This window comes from Dromaius novaehollandiae, chromosome 19 (assembly GCF_036370855.1).
Source record: "Dromaius novaehollandiae isolate bDroNov1 chromosome 19, bDroNov1.hap1, whole genome shotgun sequence".
Lineage (NCBI taxonomy): Eukaryota > Metazoa > Chordata > Aves > Casuariiformes > Dromaiidae > Dromaius > Dromaius novaehollandiae.
Genome location: NC_088116.1, coordinates 6,087,432 through 6,112,017, shown reverse-complemented (window position 1 = coordinate 6,112,017; position 24,586 = coordinate 6,087,432). Strand labels below are relative to the sequence as shown.

The window sequence follows — 24,586 nt, the reverse complement described above, 5'->3', positions numbered from 1 at the left end:
GGTGAAGCCTATGTTTAGGGAGCAGCTTACTGAAGGGAGATATGACACAGGTGTGTGAAGTCAAGAATGGGTCAGAGAAAGTGAACAGGGAACATCAGTTTTCTATTTTTACAGGAAATTATGCAGCAGGTCTGAAATAAACGGAAGTGCTTATTCTCACAGCATATAATTAAACTGTGGCACTCATTGCCACAGGATGCTCTGTGCTCTGATAGTATTGGGGCAGGTGGGACCATCAGGGAGCATTAAAACTAACAAAGCAGGTATGTCCACCCACTTTTGGACTTCCTGTGCTGCAGCAGCCGTCTTTGATCTCTGTCTATCGCAGTGACATTTGTCTCTGATTTTCAGTGGAATTGACTGTCAGGGCATAATCCATCGTTTTGCTCATGTGTTCTTTGCATACCTTCATCAAGGAGTTTTTAGAGAAAAATGAAACTGATTTTGTTGCAAGAACTTCAGGTGGTGGAGCAGCGGGTTATCTTTGCAGTTGGTATGGGTTTTCCCCATAAGCTGTTTATTGTCACAAGTCTTTTTCCATTGTGGATGTACTCAAGCATGCGATAAAATTCATTTCATGAGCATCTCATTGATAAAATGAATAGATTGGGCTTCTGCAGGCTCTGCACTTTAGCTGAGTCAAGTCTTCCAGCCTCCTTATTCTCATAGTGCTTTTTGAACACTCTGCAACTTGATTGTTTTCTTCATGAAGTGTGGACCAGAGAACCGGACAGAACTGCCCGGTTAATGGGTTTGGCGATGTGGTCTTTTGGTCATGGGGATACTCGAATCCTTGGGCCGCTCCTAGGGAACAGGATCCCACTGGCCTGATCACTAAATAATAATCATATCTTGCTGTAAGGATGCTCCTTGGTTATTCGGTGCCCCTGCGTGCACCGCTGTCGTCCCTGTGCCTGGAGAGCACAAGACGCTTCTCGTTTCCCTCACTGTGCATCCTTTCTCCACCCAGCCATGGGTACTGCTTGGGCTGTGACGCTTCTGTGGGGCACTGCTATCCCCAGGACTGGTCCTGCGCAGAGTTGTTTCCCTGCTTTGGCAGTGTGCCACCGCAACCGGCACTGTGCAGGAGTTTTCCTGTAACAAATTGCGGTATTTTGCAGGCGCTCCTTGTATTTCTATTTCTAAACCTAGCAAGTTAACTTCTGTTTGTGTATAATGTATGAAGCTGCATCTGCCTCCAGCACTGCGATGTTTTGTAGTACTGAGCAAGCAGCAGATACCTAGATGTGCGGCCAAGCCCTTACTAATATCTCAACATCTGGTTTCTGGCATATCCAGGACCATCACAAAGAAGCAGTTGTTCCCAAGGTATTTCCTCATTCCCTCACCTGCACGGGGGTAGCCCACAGTGCCTACAGCCGCCCAGCAGAATCGATATCCAACCCAGTCCTGCTGATCCGATCAGAGATCTGTGGTCTCTGTTTTGGCAGTGAAGGCAGCTATCTGCTCTGTGTTGTCCTGTTCAACAGGAGCTTGTGGACTCTGGAAAATTGCCACTGTGCCCTTGAGCTGAGCAAAGTGCAGACACCCCTGGTCTGAAGCAGAGGTGGTGTAACTGCCTAGCCCTGGGTTTCCCTGGCATCGCTGCTGGATGGGAGAGACGGTGCTCGAGGTGCCTGGCCCGGTGTGGAGGTACCCGCGTTTTCCTCACCTGCTGTCGCTGTGCCATTGCAGCACTGCTTGCTGTTGTCTTGGGTCCATCTTGGTCAGTCTTTAGTGGCCACGAGCTATCTTTGCCATGACGCTAATCCCCCACAGGAGCAGGCCTGTCCACGGGCAGAAAGGTGTGCAGGGTTAGGCACTTCTTCCCAGCCTTTTTGCCGCTCTAGTGCTGAAGCACTTTAGTCCTTGCTCCCACGCTCCAGCAATCTTTGACCCCGTCCTGGGAGTATCTTACAGCAGCAGGGATGCTGATGCGCTGTACTGAGAAAATGCCCACGGCACGATACAGCTAGGCTGGCACAACACCCAGGGTTACCGTTAAACCCTCCCAAGAGCCAAACAATTGGTATCATTAGAGCATAGTTTTCCCTGTGTAACATATACGCTGGGGGCTCCTGCCTGTGCAGCAGTGCTGATCTGAGGTTCACCTCCCCCCAGGCTGGCAGAAGTCCCTGGCTGCCTTCCTTCCCTGTTTTATTTCCAGTGAATGCCTATCTCAAGCAAAGGGTGGAAGAGGCACTATTAGTACGTATTTGGTTCAACATCTCCATGGTAATAGCTACCCTTGGTTCTGTTTGCCATGTTAAGTGGCATCTCTGCTGTCCTTGGGTGGATTTCACTGGAGCTGAAAACACCCAGTATTGCTCTGTGGTTGGCTTGTCTGGAACCTGCTAGGCTGGATCATTAAATGAGATGGGTTTCCTAAACCATAGCTGTTCCTTGTGCCTAAACAAATTTGATTTGATGTGAACTGAAATTGCTGGGAAGTGGTAGAACAAGTGATGAGGAAGAAAGTTTGAATTGCGAATGAAATGCTTTGCTGGCAGAAAATAGTGAAATGTTAGTGTAGTGCTATGACGAGGGGTTCTCTTTCTTACTGGATGTTTTGTGTGCTGATCGTGGACAGGAGAAGAAGTGACATTGTTAGGTTTAGAAATGGAAATGCTCTAGAAAAAAACCACTCTGGCCTGCAGTTACAACTATGTTAGTAGGTCCTTATGGAGATATGTATAGAAGAGTTAGCGAGAAAGTGTTAAGTTGGCATATTGTGTGTAGAGAGGCTGGTGAACATGGCAGTTCCCTTGCTTTATTGCATCTAGTTATACAATTCATCAGCGGCATTTGCTGCAAAATGCAGGAACATATATTTAACTGCAGCGTCTGTGCAGCCCTCAGAAGTGTTGTTTCTGAGGGATGCTCAAGTAAATACATGCAACTTTTACAGTGCCCTTTTGAGGATGGGGATCACCTTGTACCCACCGCGAGCCAAGAGCAGTGATGTTCTGTCTGGGTGCAGAGCAGTAGCCTTGATCTGCCGCTATTTGTCCCTGTCTGGAGCGTTGTAAATAGATGTTGGCCAGAGCCACGTAATCCTCAGCCAAGGAATACGAGCTACTATCTGCTCACGTCTGAAATCTTGCAGAGGGCTTTCCTTTCTCTTTGTTGTGGGTTTTCTGTAATGAGGTATGCCCAGCACTTTCCTTTGGAACTATTAATATTTTAAGGCTTAAAAGATTCTCCAAGATCAGCCTAGCTTTTTAGTGTTTCTGCTTTAGAAAAAAAGTCCCTGGTTTTCTGTAAGTAGTTGTGTTTGTGCACCAGATGTGGGGATCTCTGGGCTGAGCAAGAAGCCAGCCTTTGTGGGGTGGCAAAGCCCCACGGAGCTCGGTCAGGTAGTCTTGTGTGTGGCTGATTCCCTTCAGCTGTTTGTCTGCAGTGGGAAGATGCTTCTGGGGATGTTTTGAAGCATGTGTGTGTAGGTATCATTTCCTGTGTTACAGAATTCTTTTCTCATCTTTTTTTCTTTTTACACGTCTTGCATCACATGTTACTTAACATGGAGATTTTTGCTTTAGATCTGACACCTCCCCAGAGCTTCTTTTCATACCTTCCCAGAGGCTGGTACTTCTTCCTGGGTTGCCTTTTGCATCTCCTCAGTCATCTGAGGAATTGATTTGTTTTGTCTCACATCTGACCTTTGAAATTTTCTGTTGTTCTGGCGTACTTAAAAACAAACAAAGGAAAAAATATTTTCCTTTGAAAATTACAGCACATTTTATAATCACAAGAAGTCAAAGACAGAACTTGAGCCACACCATTATGAACACTGACTTTCCAGTGTGCCAGCCCTGAGTTACACCGCTTCCAGAAACCCCTTTGGGGAAAAATGTCAAACAGAAGGGTCTGATCATGGAAATGTCCCATTTCTGCAGTACCTTGTTACTTCATAATTGCTGCCCGGAGGCCCCAGGCCTGGAATGTTCTGGCCCTGGCGACCCGGCCGCGGGGCAGCCTCCGTGCCTCTCCCGTCTGCTCCGTGGGGCTCCCTGCATCTCCGGAGAGGGCTTGGCTAACAGGCTGCAGACATGACTCGGTCACGTCCTCTTTCAGGATCACCCTGGCTTCATTAACTGAGTGAGGATTAATCATATTAAGGTCTTAATTGGCTGGACTTTATGCCTAATGCAGTGGGGCGTTGGTGACAGCATGGGATTGCTGTCCTGGCTGCGTGTGAGGGTATGGGCAGGGGGAAAGGCTTTGGCTGTGTGCGGTGGTTCAGCCGCGTCCAGGAGCTCGGCTGCGTAGCGGGTGTTCTTGCGACGTGGTGTGTGCTGCTTTCTGAGATGCAGGTTGACAGGAGCTGGCAGCACTTGGCTACTGGCTCCACTTGCCTAATCCCTAGTGACAGGTATGTTCAGGCAAGGTGGACTCTGGGTAATTCAGGGCCTTGAAAATCATTTGAAATCCTTTTGCTTCAGCTGTCCTCTCTCCAAAACCCAGTAGGGGGAGATACTTGTGTTTTGCTCCCTCCGCTGATCTGACAGATGTGTCTTCTTCCACCAGTTCCTGCGAAGCAGCGTGTGAGAGGCTGCAGCCATGTCTGACTTTGTAGAAAGTGAAGCTGAGGAGTCGGAGGAGGAGTACAACCAGGATGGGGAGGTTGTTCCCAGAGTCAACAAGAAATTTGTGGAGGAAGATGAGGATGGTGAGTCTGCTTGTCTGTTCTGAGTTTACTGAATTGTCTGAGTGCCTCACTGCTGTATCCTACATGCCATGTCTCTGCAGATGAAGAAATAACTGTGCAATAATACCGTGGCTGTCTGCAGTCAATGCTCTCAGCTGTTTAAGTGCTTGCTTTCCTCAAAGTACTTAGGTGATTTTTATATTTGGCAATAGAAGATACACTGCTTCACCCCAGTGGGAGCTGCAGTCATGTAATTTGATAGTAACCAGTAAAAGCAGAGGAATGCTCCCAGTGTGACCATTCCACCTGTTCCCTGTGCAGAGAGAACGTGAGGTGACAAGACGAGTTGTTGGGGTTCTGACATGAGCAGCTGTCTGGGTTCTGTGTCAGCAGAAGTGTCCAGTTAAGACTCTCTGCGTGGATAGTGTGAAGGAAGATACCGTTTGCGCAGAGCCGAGAAGGAGTCTTGGCAGATTAACACTAGTTGCTCTTCATCCCAGATGAGGAAGAGGAGGAGGAGAATCTTGATGATCAAGATGAGCAGGGAAACCTGAAAGGATTCATTAATGATGATGACGATGAAGAAGAGGAAGAGGAAGAAGAAGCCAGTGACTCCGGAGACTCTGAGGACGATGTTGGCCACAAAAAGAGAAAACGCAGTAAGTTTTGTGACTGCATTACGCTTCCACACTGCCCTTCTGGAAAGCATAGCTCTCCCTCTGCCCTGCCTGTCTGCGTGGGCTAGGTGAGCTCTGCCCTCCTCAGTGATTTGTTCATTCCCAGAGTAGTAAAGGGAGAGTAACTCATCTCTGCTTTCTCTGTCAGCTTTTGATGACCGCTTGGAGGATGATGATTTTGACCTCATTGAAGAGAACTTGGGTGTTAAAGTCAAAAGAGTGAGTTATGTTCCTGTTATTAATGGTGTGGTGCCTCTTAGCACGGAGGAGAGGGTGGGCTGCTGCTTGAAGTGAATGAGTTGTGCCTCCAGTTTGCTCCTGCAGTTTGCAAACTACTTTCCGCATGTCCCTGGTGCTGTCTCTACCCCCCTTCCCATGTCTGTAGCGCAGGCACAGAGGAGTCCAGCTTCCAACAACTTCCTCCTGCATAGTACTAACTCCAGAGACGGTGCAGCATATTACAGGCTCTAAAGCTCCTTCCATACAACCCCCTGGAGACATATCAAGCCAGGCTAACCCTTGTAGTGACAGCATGCAAGCAACACAGGCCTGGACCCAGCGTAGTCCTCAACAGGCGGTTGTGCTGTGTTTCATGCTGTGCCATATAAGTGCTTGCAACTCACTCGGAGCTGGGGAATAGTTTTCTGCCCCGCACGCCTGTGCTAAGCTGGGCTCCTGTTCTTGCTCCAGGTGGCACTTGGGGAGCAGAGGAAGTGCAGACTGGCCTGGCAGAGTCTGTACTTGAACTTGAGTGTCTGTGCCAGGGATTCTGTACACTAATGAGACCTTTTGCTTGCAGCAAAAATTCAGGCGTGTGCGAAAAATGTCCGATGATGAGGATGACGAAGAAGAAGATTATGGGAAGGAAGAACATGAGAAGGAAGCCATTGCTGAAGAAATCTTTCAGGATGGTGAAGGCGAGGAGGGGGGTGAAGCTGTTGAAGCTCCTGTTGCTGCAGCAGAAGAGGAAGAGGAGGAAGAGGAAGATGAATCTGGTAAGTCTCCAAAGTTCAGCAGAGGAACCAAGTTAAAGCTTTCTTTGGGCTATAATTAACCAAAACTGCAGCCCTATTCTGGGCAAGCTATTCCTGGTCTGGTTAGTTCAGTCTTTAGAATTAAATGTTCCTGAATAGCAGGTTTAATTTGTCTGTATCTAAACCTCTTTGTCCAGAAGCACGTTGCATATGCTGAGGTTCTGAATTGTCTCCTATAAGTTTCCCACAAAATGGAGATTCTTCAAAGGAAGGAAGTCAAGGAATTTTAGGCATTCTTTAGCACTTAGTAGCACAGCGCATGTCTGCCCTTACCATACTGAAAGAGTTGCAAGAGTTCTTTCTCTGCTGTCCAAAGCAGCAAGGCTTTTTCTGAATATATTTTCTGTGCACTAAGCTGCAGATAGTTGCCAGGTGTCTTTACCTGTGTTTGGAAGTTAGTTCTAGCTTGTTGTTGTGGTTCAGACTCCTGGAATTTCTGAGGTTGGTGTATGAGGTGCTGTGGGTAGCTGGGCAGACTGACAGCGGCTGGGCAGACTGACAGCGGCTGGGCAGACTGACAGCGGCTGGGCAGACTGACAGCCAGCGGCAGCCAAAGTCTACAATGGAGACTCATAGTTGCACTAGCTGAGCTGAGCTTTTTCAGAGGTACCAGTTGAATACATGAGTGTCCTGACCACTGAACTGCTTCTCTGTGTCCAGACATTGATGACTTCATTGTCGATGATGATGGACAACCTCTGAAGAAGCCAAAATGGCGGAAGAAGCTCCCTGGATACACGGATGCGTAAGTACCAATTGGAAATTGGCCTGCAGCCTCAGAAACATTGCTCAGGTTCCTTGACTGTTGCAGCTGTGGTGTGGTTCAGCTTGTGATTGGATAACACTCATATCTTTCCCCAAAGAAACCCTGGTAAATTTAAACCCGAGGCTTTAGTTCATGATTTCTTGAACATCTGACTCCTTTTCTTCCCTAGATTTTTTTGGAGGGACACCAAAACCAGTCCCTTAAGAGAAATCTTTGCATTTTTTCTTGAATTAGGCTTCTGTCTGAGCATGTAACTAGGGTTTGGGAGCTGAAAGCTAATGTTACACTAACAGTGTTGCTGAACTGCTGATCTTTTAGCTAATCCAGAGTAAGTATTAGCCAGGTGCACATAGCTTCCTCTGTAGTATAAATAAGTTACAATTCTACTCACTGCACCTTCTCTGTTTACTGGAGAAATACAGGCAAGGAACTTTGCTGCTTAACAGATCTCTGCAATTGGGTATTAAGCGCTATGGATCTCCTGCAGAATCCTTGCTCTTAATAATAGCAACTACTTCTGCTTATCTGGGGATCAAATTAACTGAAAAGAGACAAAATAATTTCTCCTTCTGGACAAAGCAGCATGTGTCTTGGAAAGCTCAACGAGTTGTGTACCTGTCCACCAATTTCTAGCCAAAGGGCAAGACTAAAGCTTAGACTTGGATGCTGTGAAACCTGTGTGTGTCCAGGATGTCCTGTAAACTGCACTGCGGGGCTGAATGACTGTTTTTCTCTTCCAGTGCTTTGCAGGAAGCCCAGGAAATCTTTGGTGTGGACTTTGACTATGATGAGTTTGAGAAGTACAATGAGTATGATGAGGAGATGGAGGAAGAATATGAGTATGAGGATGAAGAAGCTGAAGGGGAGACCCGTGTCCGACCCAAGAAGACCGCCAAGAAGCGTGTCAGTCGGCGTAGCATCTTTGAGATGTATGAGCCCAGCGAGCTGGAGAGCAGTCACCTAACAGACCAGGACAATGAGATCCGCATAACGGACATGCCTGAGAGGTTCCAGGTGAGGGAAGCGGATGCCACTGTGCAGGCAGAGGGTGTTTTAGATCCCACCAAGAACAGCAGGCCTGAGACCTGCAGGCCAGCTTTCTCTCCTCGCTGCTGGCTGGATTTGGGCATCTCTTTTGCCTCTTTGCAGCCCCCACCTCTCAAGTGTAGTAGGCTGAAACTCAGTGTTCAAACACAACTGTAGAATTGTGAACTGTTTTAGCTGCATAAACCCAGAGGTTTTAAAGTGCTGGTAGTAACTTTGTCTTTGGCCACTGGATGCCAGTATTGCATTTGTGGGAGTGGTGCAGGGCTTGTTCTGCTGAGCTGTCCTTCATGATTGATGCTATTAGTAATGCTATGAGTTGTACTTCTGTATAGCAAGGGAGAAGCTTGCAGTGTGAGAGAATGCTTGTGAGGGTTTTCCAGCCTAGTCCTACACCAACCGACATGTAACTGTTCTGTGCAAGGTGTTTCTATAACCCAATTTTAACTAACCCAGCAATTGGGACTTACATGGCTCTCAGTGTGGAGTCTCCTTTATGCTTCTGGGAATCATTCCGATATCTCATATTTTCCTCTCGATTTCACCCTGTATTCAGGTTTTCCCTGAACGGTCCACGTTCTTCGTTTTCCCTCTGGCATATGTAAATGTAAATCTGTGCACAGGCTTGTACCCACCTTTGAAATGGGATGTCTGAAGCTGGCAGCTTTTCAAAACGACCTTTTTTCCATGCCAGTGTGCACATCACAGGGGAATGCTGTGTAATATCTCCTGGCCTGCTCAGACATTTTGTCTTCTGCACAGATGTCAGTGACGAGTCGAGCAGGCCCACAAAAGAGAAGTGGGCAGGACTAAACACCCAGAGAAGGCTTAGAGTTGTTGTATGTTCTGCTATGCTATGACTGCTGCAAGGAAGTGATGACAAGGCATGGGTAGATCAGAACAGAGTAAGAGGATGTAACTGCAAAGGGAAAGTATGGGTTTGGGAGCCCTGTAGGAAGCCGGGAGACCCTGACTTGATCATCACAGGAGGTTACGCACCATTGCAGGCCTTCCCACAAGCCTTCAAAAGACTTGTTAGCTGCTGTTGCCTAGCCTAGAGCTGATGTGTGCTCAGACGATGTATACATTGAAGTGCTATCCTCAACAGAGCCCTTTGGGTGTAGGAGGCACCAAGACCCCATAGGCACCCTGCAGCTCAGAACAAACATTTCTAGGCTTCTTGAAAACAAAGTAGTTCAAGCACCAGTGCTGTAAACGGCTCTGCTCACCCTGTCATCTTCTCACAGTTGCGCTCCATCCCAGTGAAGAGTGCTGAAGATGATGAGCTGGAAGAAGAAGCCGACTGGATTTACAGGAATGCATTTGCAACACCCACCATCTCCCTGCAGGTAAGAGCTGCGCCTGAGAGTTCTGTCCTGAGAGGGCTGATAACTTGAATGTGCTGCAGATTTCCAGCCTGGAGATCCAGGATTGTTCCAGGATTCTGTTCAGAGGAATGTGGTGCCAAATATACTGGTGGTATCTTTCTGGTTTTGAGTAGATTGTTTAACATGCACCTGTCTTCATTCTCCCATATATGGAACAGAGCAAAACGCAGCATAGAGAGATTGCAAGGATAATTACTTTGAAAGATCTCGGAGTTGCTCTGTACTTGAGGGTAGACTAATATTAGCTATGATCTTCTCTTAACCATAATTACCTTGGACAGATGCTGCTTCTCGGTTTTCCTTTAAGCCAGTCAGGACTAGGATGTTTTTCTATGGTCTAAAAGCCAAGCATGTAGCCAAGCCTGCTTTTCCAGTTAACAGAAGGATCATCATTTTCCAGCCTTAGCCTGGGCTGGTCATCTAGGGAAGATAGCTCAGGGACATGATCAACACAATGTGTTTCTCCTTATAGGAAAGTTCTGACTACCTCGACCGTGGACAAGCCAGCAGCAGCTTCAGCCGTAAGGGACCTAGCACCATCCAGAAGATTAAAGAAGCTCTGAATTTCATGAGAAATCAACATTTTGAGGTACCTGGCAATTTAACTTCATAGCCAAGATGATTAGGTCTGCGTTGCTTTCTCCTTATTCTGGCAGAAGCAGCAGAGGTATTGGGAGTAGTAAACCAGGAGGGGCAGAGACACCATGGGGTACCTGCTTCCCTCTCCTGTACCTCGCTGGAGCGCGCAGCTCATCTTGCAGGAGCTAGGACAGCACAGGTTTTAATAACTGATGGTGCTGCTATTGCCATATTTCCCTGTTTCTGGACAAATTGATGCTAAATAAGGTAGAAGAATACAGGAGTTTCTTGAACCTTAGCTGGTCCCTTCAACTTATCCTGTGAGGTGTTGCCTGATGTCGCAGAAGCCCTTTGGTGTATGTTTAGGTGAAGAGGTTGGGAGGAGGCACTCATGCTGCCAGGTTCCTGGGGTCCCCCCAGAGCCCTGTGTGCAGCAGGGAGGGTTAGGGGAATGGTTCCTGTGGAATGTTTCTAGGAGCCAAGGCACAGCTCGGTGCATCTCCCCACTGCTGCCTTATCAGCTTGTTCTCTCACGTGGGCCAAGAGCATTCTCTGAACTCTTGGCTGCTGGGAGCAGCCCAGTCTCCTTTTGCTTGTGATGATGAGTCTTGTTTCTGACCCAGGTCCCATTCATCGCCTTCTACAGAAAGGAATACGTAGAGCCAGAGCTGCACATCAACGACCTGTGGAGGGTCTGGCAGTGGGATGAGAAGGTGAGAAGTATTTTCATTGCTTGTTATCCTATCAACATTTACCATGTCTTTTCACCTAGCTTGATATTTTACAAAAGGTTTATTTTTGGCACTGCAGACCTTTTGTACTTCTCTTACTCATTTTACATCTCTGCCATTGTGTGATTGTAAAGTGTTATCTGACAAGAGAGGATACAAGACAGTCCTTTCTCTTCACCAAGTTCCTTTTGTGTAGTGACATTTTCTGCAAAGACACAAGTTCCTTTCACATTGTCAGATAGACCTAAACCTTGATGATTATTTTTTCTGTTAACCTGATCGCTCTCCGAGATGGGGCCTGGCTTGGTTGTGGATGAAGATGTTGATGAATATTTTTATATGACAAATATCCTAGGAGCCTGGGAGCTCTCTGTAGGAGCCCCCCTTCGGGAAGGGAGGAGACAGGTATGATGCACAGCTACAGTGCATTTCACTGGAAATCTCTGTTTTTGTGTTAGTGGACCCAGCTGAAGATCCGCAAGCAGAACCTGACACGTCTTTTTGAGAAGATGCAGGCCTATCAGTATGAGCAAATCTCTGCTGACCCAGACAAACCTTTAGCTGATGGAATAAGGGCCCTTGATACCACTGACATGGAGAGGTATGGTACCGTGACTGTCTTGTGTTTGTTCCACAGTGACTTAAAATGTACATTAATCTACATGCATAGCACAGACTCTCTGGCTGCTGCAGTGTCTTGACTTTAGCCTCCCCACAAAGCCAGTGATGAGAAATGTTTAAAACTCTCTTGGAAGATGAGCCTGAGCACTCCCTATGCCTGACTTGTAGCAGAGCAGGCTCCTTGGGCACTCTGATCCCAGCTCAGCTCTGGTTGGGAATTAACATGCTGGCTTTGTGTGCTCTAGGCTGAAGGATGTGCAGTCCATGGACGAGCTGAAAGATGTGTATAACCACTTCCTGCTGTACTATGGGCGAGACATCCCCAAGATGCAGAATGCTGCCAAGGCTGCTCGAAAGAAGCAAAAGCGTATCCGAGAGGATGGTGAAGAGGAGGAAGGTTTGTCCCTGAACTTGATAAGTCTTCTAATCCTAGGCTAGTTGGAACTCCTGGTTCCAAAGAGTTGTAAGAAAGTTCCTTGAGAAGTATGTGTGTGCACAGACCCTCTCTGCTGCTCCTTTCCATTTAAAGCTAGTTCCAGGTCTTCTAGACATCTCTAAAAATGCTTTAAGTTTTTCCACACAGGAGGTTACTTTTCAAGGGACTGAATACCACCCCTCATAGCAAGTGCCAAAGCAAGTATTAGCTCCCTTGATCTGTATTTGAATGTACATCACAGAGGTACTGCTATTAAAATTGTGGAAGAGTGACACTGAAGAAAAGATAGGGTTTTCAGGGAATTTTTCTGACCCTGAATAATTTCAAGGCTTCTGTGATATTGCAGATGTGTTTGTGGAATCCAAGGACTCTATTCTACAGTGTAGATCATGTTTGTCCCCTTCACTGTGCCACTGACATGCTGCAGCAGTCTGGATGCCTCTGTAAATACGCCTTATTAAACATATCCTTCCTCTTAGGTGAGGGAGAGGATGCAGAAGATGATGAGCAGAAAGGGCCTGAGCTGAAGCAGGCATCCCGTCGGGATATGTACACCATCTGTCAAACCGCTGGGCTGGGTAAGGGCGGTACTCTGTCATGCTGAGCTTGCAGCATGTTGTGGCCTAGCCTGCAAGCTCTTCTGGGCTGTGTGGCTTGCCTGTGGAAAGAGGACTGGTGGTTTTGCTCAGTATAAGCTACAATGCCCCTCTCCTCCTCATTTTTTGTATTCGTTTTCCCAGATGGCCTGGCTAAGAAATTTGGTCTGACACCTGAGCAGTTTGGAGAGAATCTCCGGGACAGTTATCAGCGTCACGAGACAGAGCAGTTCCCTGCAGAGCCCCTGGAGCTGGCCAAGGACTATGTGTGTAGGTTAGTGCGTTGGGGATCTGTGTGGAGATCCTGTGGCTGTGGCAGGACAGGGGATCTGGGGACAGTTCTAAGCCTTCATGTTGCTTTTCTGCTTTTAGTCAATTCCCAAGCCCAGAAGCTGTTCTGGAAGGAGCCCGATACATGGTGGCTTTGCAAATAGCCAGAGAACCATTGGTCAGGCAGGTCCTGAGACAGACTTTCCAAGAAAGAGCTAAGATCAACATTTCACCAACCAAAAAGGGCAAGAAGGTAAGGAAGGGAGTTCTGACTGTGTGGGTCAATGCAGGGAAGGATCTAAATAACACACAAATGCTCATTTCGCATCTGAAGACATCTCTCACATCAGTGACAACTCTGAATAAATCTTTTAGCAGTACATAAGTTGGGCTGTTGAAGAGGCCAGCTCAGCAGCATGCTGCACTTCTAGTCTTGGAATTTCACCAGACGTGATTCTTGCTGTTGAGATGTTGCCTTCACTTATTGGAACATTTTCTGTTTCTGTGGGTTTGGAAATGAATTGTTCTGTGCCGTGCTAGGGAAGGAAATGCAGACTGGGAGGCATACTGGTGAGGGGGATATTGAATAAAACACATTGTCTCTTACAGTATTCAGAAGGATCTTGCTTCATGAACACCCTGTATGTGTGCTGACTGTCTGCTCTCTCGCAGGATGTTGATGAAGCCCATTATGCCTATTCCTTTAAATACTTGAAGAACAAGCCTGTGAAGGAGCTGCGAGATGACCAGTTCCTGAAAATGAGCCTAGCAGAGGACGAGGCGCTGCTGACCATTGACATCAGTATTGACATGAAAGGAGTGGAGGGGTGAGTCCTCACTGTCCATGATGAGCCTTGGCAGAGCTCTTTCATTCAGTGCTGCCATGTTGTTAGAGCTCCTCCATAACTCACACTGCTCCTGGAGGCCTTGGTCTGGCAGTCACCTGCGCCTTAAAGCTAAGGAGCCTCTCAGGGCCTTGCTTTTCTCTTCATCATAGTGAGAACTTTAGAAAACATCTGATTTATTCATTTGAAGGCAAATTCTGAAGCCTTTAGACTTTCTGTGAAAGAAAATGCTTGTTGCCCAGCTACCCTTACTGTGCAGCTCCTTGGTTCTCTGCACATCTGAGTAGCCACACTGTGCTATATGGGTGTGCTGGAGCAGCTCTGGGCTGCCCTATGTTGCACTGATCGGGGCTTTCCATGCTGCCAGCACAGCATTCAGCTGAGATATGTCTAGCAGCCTAGCTGTTGCAGCTAACAGAGTGCTTGATGTGAGAACTGTCTCTTCTCTGAATTTTCTAGGCCTCTCCCCAAATCTGAGGAGCTGCTATCACATTCCTGTGCAGGAATCTACCAGTGGGGGTATCAGTGCAGGAGTTTGGAGCCCTTCTTTATCTCCCTCTCTCATTTCTTGCAGTTATGGTAGTGACCAGACGTACTTTGAGGAAATCAAACAGTTCTACTATCGGGACGAGTTCAGCCACCAGGTGCAGGAGTGGAACCGGCAGCGTACAATGGCCATCGAGCGGTCCCTTAACCAGTTCCTCTATGTGCAGATGGCTAAAGAGTTAAAAAACAAGCTGTTGGTGGAGGCCAAGGAGTATGTCCTCAAGGTGAGATAGGGAACAGGTGGGTCTGGGTCAGAGCTGGGGTTACAAATGCCAGCAGTCCCTCAGCGTGTTGGGAAGAGCTGCTGACAGCCTGGTACACAAGCTCTTGGAAAGGACAAGGGGACAGGCAGAAGTCTGAGTCGGGCTCTTTCCCAAGGAGGGAGAGGAAAGAGGATACTTCAGTGGGAGAGAAGATGGGCTCCTTGCTTCTGGAGAGCTGATCTCAATTCTAGCAAAATCGTACTGTGTTGCTGCCTTGAGCAGTTGAGGCAGGATCGTGTGTATCCTCTCTCCAGAGAAGAGCTGTACCAAAGGGTCTGCAGCAAATTTTCTCACTCCTCTGTCTGCTCTATTCTGTCAGGCTTGCAGCCGGAAGCTGTACAACTGGCTAAAAGTAGCTTCGTACCGTCCTGATCAGCAAGTGGAGGAAGACGACGATTTCATGGATGAAAACCAAGGGAAGGGGATTCGGGTGCTAGGCATTGCGTTTTCCTCAGCCAGGTAGGATGAGAGGAATCGGCCCTGGATCATCCATGTTGAACATTAGTGTTTGTCCATGCTCAAGTGATACCCGTTTGTTTTGCAGGGACCACCCTGTGTTTTGTGCCTTGGTAAATGGGGAGGGTGAGGTTACAGACTTCCTCCGATTGCCACACTTCACGAAGAGAAGGAATGCCTGGCGTGAGGAAGAGAGAGAAAAGAAGGTGGGCCGTTACAAGACTACGTGGTTGCCCATTTTTCCACCCTGTAATTATTCTGGGAGAAAAATTGCTTCCAGTTAAATTCTGATTCATCTCTCCTTCTCTTAGAGGGTGGCAGAGCCTTAGCATTCCTAAATACTGTTTGTTGGAGTTTCATGAGCTGCTGTGGCCACAGCTACAGCAATTTTCTCCCCTTTCCCTGATCACACCATAGCAGCAAGAGGCCGTAAGACCTAACAGCACTTGGGACAAACTTTAGACTTCCATTGCCTGATTTCTTGTAGCCCAGGAGCAAGGTGGTGTCAGTCTTTTCTCTGCACAGCCTTCCTCTTTGTCTGTCAAATGGGAAGTTGACACTGTCTGTCAGTAGTCAGGAGTTGTGAGGCCTGTGGTGAAGGCACTTAGCCAGCTTTAGGTGGCATGGTGGCAGTGCCACACAGGCAGTGGGCAGAGGATTTCACCTGTGAAATAGGAACCAAAACCCCATAGTTAGCTCAGTACAGAAGCTCTCTAACTATTCTACTCTGCTCTGTCTCACTTCCTTTGCTTTTTTCCCAGGCCCAGGATATTGAAACCTTGAAAAAATTCCTCCTGAACAAGAAGCCCCACGTGGTGACAATTGCAGGCGAGAACAGGTCAGAGCAAGTCTTTGTGCTCCTTCCACTTGCAGGCCTATTTGCTGTCCTTCCCTCATGCCCCTCGATATTTCACTGCTGGTGGGGTCACTGAGAGGAGGGAAGGGCTAATGGTCCCTCCAAACTGATCTTTAATGTGCTGTGAGAGCTGCTCTCTGCTGTTCCATTTCTAGCTGACCTCTGATTTTGTACTTTTGCTTAAGGAAGCCTCTTTCTGTCACTGGTCTGGGTTAACCTGTTGGGGTAGCTGACTTACATTGGTGAATGCCTGTTACCTCCCTAAGTGATCTGAGGACCCAGCTTAGCGCACTCCCCTCAATCTTCTTGTTTGTCTCTCCCTAGGGATGCTCAGATGTTGATGGAAGATGTAAAGAGAATTGTTCATGAGCTGGATCAGGGACAGCAGCTGTCATCTATTGGAGTGGAGCTGGTAGACAACGAACTGGCCATCCTCTACATGAACAGCAAAAAGTCTGAGGTAAACCTACTATACCAGCCATCCCTTAGTCTGTGGCTAGTTCAGACTACCTCAGCCTCCCTATTTGTTGCGCTGGCCCTGCCTTGCGCTGTCTGTTGCCTCATGTGATCCATCTTGGCAGTGACATGCTGATCTTTGTGTCATGGCAAAACATCTTGTTCAGGCTTCCCTGAAGAAGTCGGTGTCAGCAGATGTACAAAGTAGATATTGATGCAGTCTGAAATGAGTCTTGCTCAGCTGAGTGGTTGAGGTTGTGTTGCTGCACCTTTCCCTATATAGAAGAAGAGTGGGGCAGTCAGGGAACTAACACCACTCCTCCTCTTCTCTGTCCTGGAGCTTTTGTTCCCAGTTGCAGCAGGGTTCCTGGCAGGCTTTGATCTCGGTTCTCTTTGCCCTAAGCACCAACCACTTCCCTTGTTCCAGTCCCTGTCTGATGTCTCTTTGCTAGTAGTGCTACAGAGTGTGAAAACACTGTCAAGATTTTCCCTGATTTTCTGGCCTCTTGTAGAATGAGTTCCGGGATTACCCACCTTTGCTGCGTCAAGCCGTCTCCCTTGCTCGCCGCATTCAAGATCCTCTTATAGAGTTTGCCCAGGTCTGCAGCTCTGACGACGATATCCTCTGTTTGAAACTCCACCCTCTGCAGGTAACTTTTCATTCTGGGATCCTCATGGGGGGTGAGAAACTTCTGCAGGAAAGAATGACCTGGGACTGTTCACTGTCAAGGAAGAGTATTCCAAGTTGAACTGCGAGTTCTTCCTGTTCTGTGACATATTCAGGCCACCTTTTTTCTGCCTTCTTTAGCTCATCTGCTTTCTTCCTTTAGACTGTTCTCAGGTGCTGTAGTGCACCTCAGAGTTACCCTTGAGAATAAAGTCTGCCATGTCTGTCGCAACTTGCCATGGCGTAGCATCGCACACGCCTCCTTTATGAGCCTAACACCTCTCCCTCTTGTCAGGAACACGTGGTGAAGGAGGAACTGCTGAATGCCCTCTACTGCGAATTCATAAACCGTGTGAATGAGGTGGGCGTGGATGTCAATCGGGCAATTGCGCACCCGCACAGCCAGGCTTTGCTGCAGTATGTGTGTGGCCTGGGACCACGCAAAGGCACTCATCTGCTAAAGGTAAGGAGGCTTCTGTTTCTGTCCCTGCCTGCAAAACAGTGCATCACCAACAGTGTGCAGGTTGGCCTGATGGCAGTCCTGTTGAGAGCTGAGTCAGGGCCCCGTGTGCCAGATGCAGCTGACAGCTCTGTCACCATGTGCTTCAGTATGTGTTATCTCTGCATATAACCCCAAAGCTGTGCATGGACTAACGTCCTTGTTAGACCCGAGCTACTCAGCAGATCTGTCAGTCGTAGCTAGTTCCTGAACTCATAGGAATGGATCCGCTGTACAGCAGCAGGACACCTCCATAGTGTAGAGAAAACAAGGCAAAAAGCCAGCACTTCCTTCCTGGAGAGCTGGAGCTGTTCCATGCAGAGTCATCTCTTTTCATACAGTGTTGAGACAGAAGACAGTGAGAAACAATTGACTAGTTGTGATGGGCTTGGTTATGTCAGATGCTTTGAACATTGCAGTGTCCAATGCGAGTTCTCTGCTTTTCCTGGGAAACCCTTGTATTTGAGTAGCAAGGACTATGCTGTAACCTCTTTCTCCAGATCTTAAAACAAAACAACACACGTCTGGAGAATCGGACCCAGCTGGTTACGATGTGTCACATGGGACCCAAGGTGTTCATCAACTGTGCCGGCTTCATCAAAATTGACACAGCATCGCTGGGCGATAGGTTGGTATTGGGCTGTGTTAAATGCCATGCGGGATGTGGAGTTAGTATGAGTGACTAAAGCAGTCTTGTTCTGTGGAGTCCATGTTCCCAAGAATTTCTGTGCAGCCCCTCTGATCTCTTGCCAAGTTCAGGTATTGCTGGTTATTAATCTGATTCTTAAGGGCAGCTGAACTTTCACAGCAGTGTGAGCTGCAGAACATTAATTATATAGCACGCAATGGTTTGAAAGACCCTTTGTGATGAAGAGAAACTAAACTGAAAACAGTTCAACTTCTCAACTTTAGCTGTTGTTCGTGCCTGTCTATTAGTAACCCATAAGCACTTTTGCTTAGTCGTTGCAGAGTCCTACCGACAGTATTTTATTTATTTTTTTTTTTTTTACGTTTCAAACTTGAGGCATATAACAGCAATTTAGCTTCCTCTTAAACCAGCAGCAATACTGGGAAGTTTAGAGCATTAGGTTATCGGTAACTGAACAGCAGAGATGTGGTTGGAGGACAGTGATAACCCAGTTTCTAAATGTCTAGCTGGCTGCTTTGCTCAGAAAGGTCACTTGTTGGGAATGTGCTTTTTCTAAGGCTATCACAGTTTCCTTTTTTGCCTTGGAAAAGCGGTCTGAGAAAGGACACCTGGCTGAATCCTTATGCTTAGTGTTCCAACCCCACTAGGTGTTTGGTTCTTGCAGGACATAAGTCCTAGAGATGCAAGAGAAAAGTTTAGACTCCTTGAAACAGCTGGATACAGCAGTCTGCACTGCCAGTTGGCAACACTTAATTCGTAGGAGGAAGGAAGCTTAGAGCTGTGTGCTCGGAGTGCAGCCATAGTGCACATCTACGTAGCATCAAAAAATGCCTGGCTACATCCTTGCAGTGCAGGAGCTGCAGACTGAAATTTGCTTTTTCTTGCCTTGAGCCCTGTTGGTTTAGCTATGAAGAATTTGCATGTCCTTTTGAGTAGCTTGTTTTGTTCGGGGTACAGAGGTGGCAAAGCAGCCCCACAGCCAACAGTGATGGTCAACAGCATGATTTGTTGTTGATCTGAAGGAGGTTTCTCAGGAACCCTGCAGGGTCCTTATCTGAACAGTGTTTTGCTTCTATTTTAGTACTGATTCCTACATCGAAGTCCTAGATGGATCCAGGGTCCATCCTGAAACCTATGAATGGGCAAGAAAAATGGCTGTAGATGCCTTAGAATACGATGAATCGGCAGAGGATGCTAATCCTGCAGGAGCCCTAGAGGAGATCTTAGAAAACCCTGAGCGCCTGAAAGACCTGGATCTTGATGCCTTTGCTGAGGAGCTGGAAAGACAGGTATGTTGGGGGTCCCTGTTGTTGAGAAAAAGAGGTGAAGCTGTATTGTCCAGCTCAGTTCCTTAGCTTTTGTAGCTGGTGACCTTTATGCTTTCTGGGAGCCAAGCATTTAGCTGTTGCCGTTGTAAATTGTATAAACAGCCATGACAAGTGTTTAGTGTCTGACAATGGAGCATAGTAAATGCTTACAGAAAGTATACTGGGAGGGGGGAAGGAGGCAGTTATTGGACCATTTAATCTGTCCTTCCTGAACTTATCTAACTTTTTGGGGGAACTCATTGATACTTTTGCACTTCCACAGCATCCTGTGGCAGACAGTTCCACAGTTTAATGACACATTGTGCATTCCTCTTTGTTTTAAATATGCTGTATGATAACTTCCTTGGGTTATTGTGTTATAACTTATACTGAATTCTCCTATTTACCTCCACCCTACCTCTCATGGCTTTATAACTTTTGACACCACACAGGGCTATGGTGACAAGCATATCACTTTATATGACATCCGAGCTGAGTTAAGCTGCAGGTACAAGGACCTGAGAACCCCATACCGCGCTCCAAACACAGAAGAGGTCTTCAATATGCTGACCAAAGAAACTCCAGAGACTTTTTATATAGGTACATTGCTGTTCACTAAGAGGGCTCTGACGGTTGCTGTCACCACAGGTTGAATTAGGATGTGTAGAGGCAGGCAGAGGGATCTTGGCGAGGGTGACATTCAGACAGTGCCAGATCTGCAGCTCCCTCTGTACGCTGACACGAGGATCTCCTGCTGCGTACCTAGTTGGTTTGGGCAGCACTGCCTGGTGGTGTGCTGATGGGTTTTATCTAAGGCAGTACGTAGGTGAAGCCCCTTCAAGTAGCTGCGTAGTCTCCTAATGCCTTTATGTATTTCTGCCTTAGACTGAGGGAATTTCCCAGCCTTGCAGTTCTTCATTCTCCCCTTTTCCTCTCCCCCCACACCACAGGTAAAATGATCATCTGCAACGTGACTGGGATAGCCCACAGGCGGCCTCAGGGTGAAAGCTATGACCAGGCAATACGGAACGACGAAACCGGCCTTTGGCAGTGTCCTTTCTGTCAGCAGGATAACTTTCCAGAGCTCAGCGAGGTGGGGCTGCTTCTCATGCTGGGCCTGTCTGTGCCCGAAGTCTGACATCAGTAGACTTGAATGCCTTTGAGGGATGCAGTAGCCAAGGGCTCTTGGGAAGCAGAGGCTGTCAGAGCAAAGATTTTGTCTGCAGTGCTCCAGGATCCCCACCTGAATGTGGCCTTTGGCTGCAAACATAATCTCTTCCAGTTGTGACTAATTGCTTCTGTGTAGGTTTGACAGGTCCTTTGTGGCTGCGTTAAGGACTTTGGTGAAGCAGACTAGGAGTGAAATGGACTTGAGGCCAAGCTGACCAGTTCTCCTCTGTAAATATATAAAGCAGGCTTGTTTGTGGTCTCAGATTCTGTCTTATGCAGGGAAGCCACCTGTGACACTGAGAATTGAAGCTCTTTCTGCCACCTTCTCAATTTTAAAAACTAATCTAGACTTCCTGCTACTAAATGCAGCTGTACTTCAGGTCTCTTCTAAACACTGCCAAATTCCAGCCTCAGTAGTCAGTGATTTTAAAGCCCTGAAGTTTTCATTAGAAACCAACCCAACTCCATGCTTGTGTCCAGAATCCAAAATATTCTGGCCTTCCTGGTTGCAAAGCCCAGTAAGCTGAGCAGAACTGAAGTAGGATGACTGCATTGCTGGGCAGCATTCATCGAACTCCTCTGTCCCCTGCCATTCTGTATGTCTGTGCCTCTTGCACCAGTTTGCTGACACAGCTTTTAGACTCCTGTTTGAGTGTGAGTTATCTGGGTTATTTTGTTTCCATGCTGAATAACTTTTGCCTTTGCCTTGAAGGTTTGGAATCACTTTGACAGCGGTTCCTGCCCAGGTCAGGCCATTGGAGTGAAGACACGGCTGGACAATGGAGTCGCTGGCTTCATCCCAACAAAATTCCTTAGTGATAAGGTGGTTAAGCGGCCAGAAGAAAGGGTGAAGGTACGAAAGCAGTGGATTTTCACATATCCAGCAAGAGCTGGAAGAGCGTGAAGCCAATACCAAAGACGCAGAGTTTGGTTAATTCTACTGTTCCCCAAATGATTTTTCAAACCTTTTTTTCACTTAAGGACTTTAAATCAGCAAGAAGTTCAGGTCCTGGTTAGTGTTCTTCTCTCACACTGCAAATCTCTCTTGGCAGCTGGTTCAAACCATGTTAATCAGTTAGCATGTTATACTGCAGGAGGATTTATTATAGTCTGGCTAAAGTCCGGACTTGGGAGGCCAGAAAGCATTTTAATGCAGAGCTGCCCTTTGTTTCTGGCCTTTTAAAGAGCTTGCAGAACTGTTGTTAGATATGTGGAGAGTCCTTTTCCCTTTCTTGTAGCTTTTCTTCTGTCTGAATTCATCTGCGGAGGTCATCAGAGTCATTGGTCTCACTCAGAACAGGGATTTGGGTTCTAGGAGAAACAGAATCACATGTTTTTATCACATGATAAAATAGAGGTTTAACATCTTTGCAGTCTTTTGGGAAACTCCTGGCAGTCCATGCAGGTGATGGATAATCCTGTAAGCTCAGAGGTCTAGCAGTTCCTTAAAAAGCTGTTGTCAGCTTCAGCACGGTTAACTGGACTAAGACATCGCAGTTTTTGTAGTGGAATTTTCTGTTTCCTGTTTAAGCACAGAAGTCCTTTGGATGCCTTCCACTCTGTTTCTGCACAGACTTGACTGCTTTCCTGCTCATCATCAAGTCCAGTTTTGCAGCTCCCGTTCTTAGACAACAAAAATAAAAAAGTTAATTGTCCACAGCCTACACACACACAGTTTCTGTGTGCTATGGGACATGCATAGTAGACATACTGTAGAAATGCCCATTTTTCTATTAATCTCTTTTGATTCTAGTCGTCTTGGGGATCAGTTGATTTTTTGGTTCAAATGGAAGAAACACTTTTAAAGGTTGTATCAATCTGAAGTATGCGAGATAACTTTTACCTCCTCGCTGGCAGCATGACCCTGCACAGAGAGCTCTGTAGCGCAGAGTGCCTGGTATACCAACCAAACCTGCTGATAAACCTCACCTGCCGCTCTCCTCTAGGTGGGAATGACTGTTCACTGCAGGATTATGAAGATTGACATTGAGAAGTTCAGCGCTGACCTGACCTGCAGGACATCAGACCTGATGGATAAGAACAACGAGTGGAAGTTGCCTAAAGACACGTACTACGATTTTGATGCTGAGGCAGCAGATCACAAGCAGGAAGAAGACCTGAAAAGAAAGCAACAGCGGACAAGTGAGTCTCTTGTTCTTCTCTCCCCAGCAACACCAGCCTTCCCAGGGTGCTTCAGGAAAGTAAACACAACTGGACATATGCTTGCAATAAAGCAGTCAGTAACTTGAAACCTAAACGCCCCTCTTTGTCCTCTAGCATACATCAAGAGAGTAATTGCTCACCCGTCATTCCACAACATCAGCTTCAAGCAAGCTGAGAAGATGATGGAGACCATGGACCAAGGGGATGTGATCATTCGGCCAAGCAGCAAAGGGGAGAACCACCTGACTGTCACCTGGAAGGTGAATGATGGGATTTATCAGCATGTGGATGTCCGAGAAGAGGGCAAGGAGAATGCCTTCAGTCTGGGCTCCACGCTTTGGATTAATACGGAGGTAAGAGCCCTGCACGGCATGCCTGGGAAGGAGTTTGTGGGGAAGGAGAACCGCCTATTCGGCGGGGACAGGTTGGCACAGTCCCCTTGCAGGATTCGTTATGATATTTGAATTCTGATTAGTGGCCAGTGGTGCAGTTCCTGAGTGTTGGGCACAGCTGTGATGCTCTGTCTGTTCAGCAGCACACACTTCTATTGCATGTTTTTTGGAAGAGGCTTTTTCTCTTGTTCTCACAGCTGGTGCAGAAATATATCAGTTTGGTAGATTTCTATATGCAGCCTCTGAGAGGAGATGTGAAATTGTGCAAAGCCTTTCTCTCCCTGCAGCTGCTCTCAGGCTGTTGGAGAATAGCTTCCGTTGCAGTTCTCTGGCTTCTTAGACGATGCTTAGCTGCTTTTTCCTCAAGCATGCAGCCTTGCTATGCAGAATGTATGACTGATAGCTCTATACTAGAATGAGAAAGTTCCTCATCATGCACCCTAAGTACCTCTTTAAATATGTTAATTCAAAGGAATTTGAAGACCTGGATGAAATTGTTGCTCGCTATGTCCAGCCAATGGCTTCTTTTGCCAGAGACCTGTTGAATCACAAATACTATCAGGACTGCAATGGTGGAGACAAGAAGGTGAGCCCATCCCAGGCTCTGGAAGCTTGTGTGGGAGATATGGGAGCATATAATACAAGTTTCTCTGTCTCAAGACACATCTTAGAGTCTGTCACGAGCTGCTACTGGACTGAGCTCTCTGATCAACCTCTTGTCAGTTAGGGGTTGACCTACTGCTGTAAGTCTCAAGGAGATTCTGTCTGGGAGCAGTGTAGCCAGGACAGGTTCCTGGAGTGGGAGTGCAGGAGAACTACAGTGGTGTGCCAGAGCAGTGAAGGGTTGCCCTGACAGCAAATACCAGTGAAAGGAGAGGTATTGGCTTTCTCTGACCTGGTGACATTTGTGTATCTTCCCAAAAAAGACAGAAGGAGATGAGCTCTGTCTGTCTCCAGCTTTGCCATTCCAACACTGTCAGAGAGGAACCTGCTGATGGTGTCAGAGCTGTGGCAGAAGAATTTTCTCACTATGGTTGCTTAAAGAGTTCTTGCTGCAGCAGTGATCTGAATCAGTAACATGTATTGTCTGGGCTGTACCTTCCAGGCGTGCATGCTGTGGCCTGTGTTCTCACAGAACCCTCTGCAGTATCAGTGCAGATGGTTTTGGAATATACCTACAGGCTGACCTTGTCTGGTTGCTAACAACAGGGTGGGGGGAAAGAGGGTTAAGCACAGCACCAGAGGGAGGTATCTGTAGGCCTCATGTGTTGCAAAAAATGTAGGCTTTCCCTGAGCATTTCTCCTCTTTCTCTCTGATTAGAAGCTGGAAGAGCTGCTGATAAAGACGAAAAAAGAGAAGCCAACTTTTATTCCCTACTTTATCAGTGCCTGTAAAGATCTACCCGGCAAATTTCTCTTGGGATATCAGCCTCGAGGCAAACCAAGGTGAGTGAGATGCCAGCCCAGCAGCTGAAGCTGACTGCTGCCAGTACCACACCTCAGCTTATTGCTGCCAGTTTCTCTTCC

At 47.3% G+C, this 24,586-nt stretch overlaps 1 protein-coding gene across 1 annotated transcript in view; it reads left to right on the top strand.

Annotated features, from left to right (window-relative positions):
• SUPT6H (SPT6 homolog, histone chaperone and transcription elongation factor) overlaps positions 1–24,586 on the top strand; it is a 31,531-nt gene that overhangs the window by 1,925 nt on the left and 5,020 nt on the right. Inside the window, exons 2-32 of the mRNA XM_026105584.2 lie at positions 4,528–4,669; positions 5,149–5,307; positions 5,474–5,544; positions 6,125–6,320; positions 7,020–7,104; positions 7,866–8,139; positions 9,417–9,518; positions 10,030–10,146; positions 10,760–10,849; positions 11,326–11,468; positions 11,734–11,885; positions 12,404–12,502; positions 12,665–12,794; positions 12,893–13,043; positions 13,463–13,617; positions 14,210–14,405; positions 14,764–14,903; positions 14,989–15,106; positions 15,662–15,738; positions 16,081–16,216; positions 16,725–16,862; positions 17,175–17,342; positions 17,879–18,006; positions 19,109–19,316; positions 19,787–19,934; positions 20,285–20,427; positions 21,217–21,357; positions 22,451–22,646; positions 22,782–23,020; positions 23,532–23,645; positions 24,381–24,505. Coding sequence (XP_025961369.1) covers positions 4,561–4,669; positions 5,149–5,307; positions 5,474–5,544; positions 6,125–6,320; positions 7,020–7,104; positions 7,866–8,139; positions 9,417–9,518; positions 10,030–10,146; positions 10,760–10,849; positions 11,326–11,468; positions 11,734–11,885; positions 12,404–12,502; positions 12,665–12,794; positions 12,893–13,043; positions 13,463–13,617; positions 14,210–14,405; positions 14,764–14,903; positions 14,989–15,106; positions 15,662–15,738; positions 16,081–16,216; positions 16,725–16,862; positions 17,175–17,342; positions 17,879–18,006; positions 19,109–19,316; positions 19,787–19,934; positions 20,285–20,427; positions 21,217–21,357; positions 22,451–22,646; positions 22,782–23,020; positions 23,532–23,645; positions 24,381–24,505 — 4,448 coding nt within the window. The 5' untranslated portion in view covers positions 4,528–4,560. The remainder of the gene's footprint in view (positions 1–4,527; positions 4,670–5,148; positions 5,308–5,473; positions 5,545–6,124; positions 6,321–7,019; positions 7,105–7,865; positions 8,140–9,416; positions 9,519–10,029; positions 10,147–10,759; positions 10,850–11,325; positions 11,469–11,733; positions 11,886–12,403; positions 12,503–12,664; positions 12,795–12,892; positions 13,044–13,462; positions 13,618–14,209; positions 14,406–14,763; positions 14,904–14,988; positions 15,107–15,661; positions 15,739–16,080; positions 16,217–16,724; positions 16,863–17,174; positions 17,343–17,878; positions 18,007–19,108; positions 19,317–19,786; positions 19,935–20,284; positions 20,428–21,216; positions 21,358–22,450; positions 22,647–22,781; positions 23,021–23,531; positions 23,646–24,380; positions 24,506–24,586) is intronic.